This window comes from Thalia democratica, chromosome 8, assembly GCF_965202585.1.
Source record: "Thalia democratica chromosome 8, ktThaDemo2.hap1.1, whole genome shotgun sequence".
Classification (NCBI taxonomy): domain Eukaryota; kingdom Metazoa; phylum Chordata; class Thaliacea; order Salpida; family Salpidae; genus Thalia; species Thalia democratica.
In genome coordinates this window covers 48,679,228-48,683,408 of record NC_139172.1, presented here as the reverse complement: position 1 = coordinate 48,683,408, position 4,181 = coordinate 48,679,228, and the positions used below count along the sequence as shown (strand labels likewise).

Below are 4,181 nucleotides of genomic sequence, written 5' to 3'. Positions count from 1 at the left end.
TTAAATAACCTAACAATCAGATTGTTAATTTAAATAATTCATAACAAATTCTTTACTACAAGTAAACGTTGTTACCATCGAAAATACTAAAATTCTATTCACAGTTTAGGTTTTTTAATTTTAAATAGTCACTAAAGATGCTGATTGTGATGGAACTCGTGCAAAAACACCTTTTCATTAAAACATGTGTCTAAAATTCACAAAAAAAAAGTTTTATTTAAAAAATAAAATTTCATTTTACAGTAGTTCTTGGCATTTTTCAAGAACCTTTGAAATTTTAAACCTAAGTTTAGTAATCAGATACTATATTTAGGTAGGTGGATAACTTAAAATAACGTAAGCACGGTCTTGAGAATAGCAATATCGAATGTTTTATACGTAAAAGCTAAATAAAAGCTAAATAAATCAGGACTGAAAAGTTACGAACACTATTGTTCAGCTCATTTTAGTATGAAGCTTTGAAATTGCCATTTAAAAAAAAAAATATTGTCTATAAATTTATTTTAATATTTCTAATTATCTGTATCTTAAACTTAGTATAAAATATTTTAATTCTTAATGCGTATTAAGTCTTGCATGATTAAAATTTTATTTCTAATTAGTATTTGGTCGTATTTTGATCTTCAATCAGATTCCTATTAACATAAAATTTGAACCGATTTTGAAAAGTATTTATTCAAGGCTTTCTTTAGACTCGTGGTTTTTCGTTTTGTTATGTAGTTTTGTTTAAAAAATGATACTTTAAAACACCACAATGATTAATATTTTATCTACATATTAGTACTATAATATAAATCACTTTAAATCTGATTAATGTAAGTATAAAAAAATACACAAAACATTTTACTAATATAAACTAATTTATTTGCACCTAAAAAACTTCGACATAAGAACAAGAAACGAGTTTCAAAAAAAAAAAACAAAGTTTGTTTCAAAATCAAAATATGCCTTAAAAAAGTTAAACAGAAGCTTTAAGTAAAAGTGGTGCTAAATTTTTTAAACTATTTTACTTATATAAAAATGTTATTTTAGAAATTTTCATTTAACAAAAGATAATTTTAATTGTAAAATATATCACTATTTATATTTATACAATGAACATGTATATTTTTAAAGTTTTTAACCTATAACTAAAAACGCTGTTTCCGCCAAATTTAAGCTTTCGGAAGCATTTGGACGTAGATCCTGTCGGACTCATGATCCAAACCTTGGTTGACCGTGAAGCTGTCAGTGGGTGAGTAAGTATTACCAGAAGGATTCTTCAAAAGAATTTTGGATTTCTCGCATGTTAGAGAACGAAGTACTTCCGTTAAATCGTTTTCCGGCAAATTAGTTTGGTTTAACATCTCTTCGAAAGTAAATTGATTTCTCTGATTGAAAAGCTCAATAACTGGTATCTGGTAATAAGAGTACAACTGCAGAGTGTATGTTTTGACTGGTAAGTCTAAGTTTACTTCGGCTAAAAAGTTCTTGTTCAAAACTCTCAAAGTCTTGTATGTGTTCTCCTCCGTTCTATGATGGTAGAACTGTTGAAATCTTTCAAAGCCGTCTCTTACAACCGCAGGTATAAGATTTGCGTCAAGCCTTTTATAAGCAGGCCATGTGCGAGCGCTCACTACTCTGAAAGTCAAATTAACATCTCTGCAAGGATTTTCTTCTTTCCTGAAGGCTTTGTTCAACTTTCTGGACGCCTCGAAGTCTTTTATTATCTTGATCGGTTCTTTTGAGTCGTACGGGTGGCCGAATTCTTTCAACCAATCAACAATAATTTTGTCGTAAGCCATGTATGGAGATTTGGGCCTCACGATTCTTTTGCACAAATACTTTTTAAAAGCTGCGTTGAAATCAGGTTTTACTTCTTCGGTTATTTTTCTGTAAATGGTCTCGAAGTGATTTAAAACTGTTTCCATCTCATTTTGTTTCTGATCTGAGTAAAATTTAATTTTTTTCATGTCAATATAAATACACAAGTGTTCACAGACTTTTTTGTTGGTGACAATTTTATTAAAGGTGCCGTCGACCACAAGCTTATACTCATGGTTGTCGGAAAAGGAGTTGGTCACAAGTCTATTACAAGTGTTCTTCAGCTCAACCAATCCGTTGACTTTCTTCGCGGCTTGTGATGGTATAGCCGTTTCTTCCAACAATTTTTCACCTGCTGCTAGTTCATAACTTGCCAAACAGTCTTGCATGATTTTATGTCCACCTTTGACTCTTTTGAAAGTTTTGTACACACTCTTGAGCTGTTCTTCCGATTTTTCTTCGAACATTCTCGGAACTCCGCCGCATCCTTGGCGATGAGCTATTGCTTGCAATTGGTCAGAAATGAGAATTTTCTGTAACACGCTTCTGGTCTTATCAGTAGTTTTTTCATTACCGTACGAACCTGTGCGTTCTTTTTCGTTTGCAATTAAAGTTTCGACCTCGACAACGTACTCGTGTGACGACATGTCAACTATGTTTTCACTTGCGACCCTTAAGTAGTATTCTTCTGCTTGCTCTAAGAAATTTTTTTCGAAAACTTCTTCGTAACACTCCATCTCGACTAGCATGTCACAAAGAGTCTTTATTTCGTCGCAATTAACTTCCATGCCAGCTCTGTGATTGTCAGTAGTTTGACTAAGAATTGTCTTCAACCTTTCTTTGATATCTAAATTCATAACGATTTCATTTTTGAAACCATTCAAGCCAATCTTTTTAATTCCGTCTTTTGGCACTTCGTCTTCTGGAACATCTTCAATCCAAAGCGTAAGATGCTTGAAAAGCTCTGAGAAAGTGTCAATTGTTGTTTTGAAATTGTTCCAGTTAAAAGCAAGTGCTTGGAGCAAGCTCTCATCTTGAACCGGTGGGAGTTTCGGCAAAACGTTTTCCACAAGATGTTTATGAACTTCTTCCACAAACATGTTGTACATCTCTTCAGCGTGTTGGTGGTGTGTGCAGTCGTACGAATTGTACCACATGTTTGTATCACCTTCGCTATACTCAAAGTCACCGAAACTTCCTTTTAAATGGTGCCTTGTTCCCAGTCTTAAGTTGTTCAAACACTTTTCATGCCTTAAATCTTTGTACTTACTGAGTTCAGGGTGCCAGTGCTCATCGTTAAACTTTTTGAGGTCACCTTCAACAAAAACAATTTCATAGAATCTCTCATCACTGCAACTTTTGTATTTTTTGTCATTTGGGTCTGCCATTTTTATTTACAACTAAGCTTTCTACAAAAATTCAAAAAGAGTTAGAAAATAGTTTAAAGTTTTTACTAATACATGTACATTCAACTTTATTTTGTTTTAGTTATATAAAAGAAATACTCTGTACAAGAATAAAATGCAATGGTTTATTATTAAAAAACTTTTTAATAACAATAATTTTTTTTTTTTTTTACATATTTGTCTATAAAAAATCTTATATATGAATATGGAACAACGATTTTTAATTCATGAGTTATTGTAAATATTAAAAATACCTAAAATTATCCTGATTTTTTTTGACCCCAAACTTGATATAACTCATAAGTAATTAATAAAAACAACTAGCCTACTAATAAAACTTTAAAACTATTTTTACTCAAATATATCCTGAGATCTCTTTTATGTTCAACAAAAACACTTGAATCTGTCCTGAGTAGTTTTAAACTATATTTAAAAATATTGGTTATCTCGATTTTTTAATCCTTATTTAACATATTATTAACATACTTTTAAAATGTTTTTTGTTTAAATCTAAAAATCTAAAATATTTTAAATAACAACAAAAATTAAGAACTTGTATGAACAAATTTGCCTAAAAACGTCTTATAATTAGATATTGAACAACAAAATCTCATTCATGATTTAGAGTTTATTAAAAAAAATTAGGTTTATTAAATACTTAAAATAACCCTAATTTTTTTTTTGTGAATAACATCATAGTTGCTTGAATCATCCTAAAAACAAAAAAAAAAACTTGAATTATACTGAGACTTTAAAAATTTACATTATTTTTAGTATTTAACTTTTAGTCAACCGTATTTCAGAATTCTTTGTTCAAGCTCTACCAACTAAAATTTACTATATGTAAATGAATTTAAACTTTAATATTTTGGTGTTATTTCAATATTCAAACCTAATATGTAAATATTGTTCAAAATTCCAGGTTTATCAAGTTCTTTTTTAAAATTTCTTAATTTTTAGGTTTTTAGAGTA

At 29.8% G+C, this 4,181-nt stretch overlaps 1 protein-coding gene across 1 annotated transcript; it reads right to left on the bottom strand.

Moving 5' to 3' along the window:
• Positions 1 to 1,154: 1,154 nt before the first annotated feature.
• On the bottom strand, positions 1,155 to 3,191 carry LOC145843285 (cullin-3-like). The gene has a single exon (XM_082950748.1). It carries the CDS (start codon positions 3,189 to 3,191, stop codon positions 1,155 to 1,157), a length of 2,037 nt encoding a protein of 678 aa, XP_082806874.1.
• Between the last annotated feature and the right edge of the window lie 990 nt (positions 3,192 to 4,181).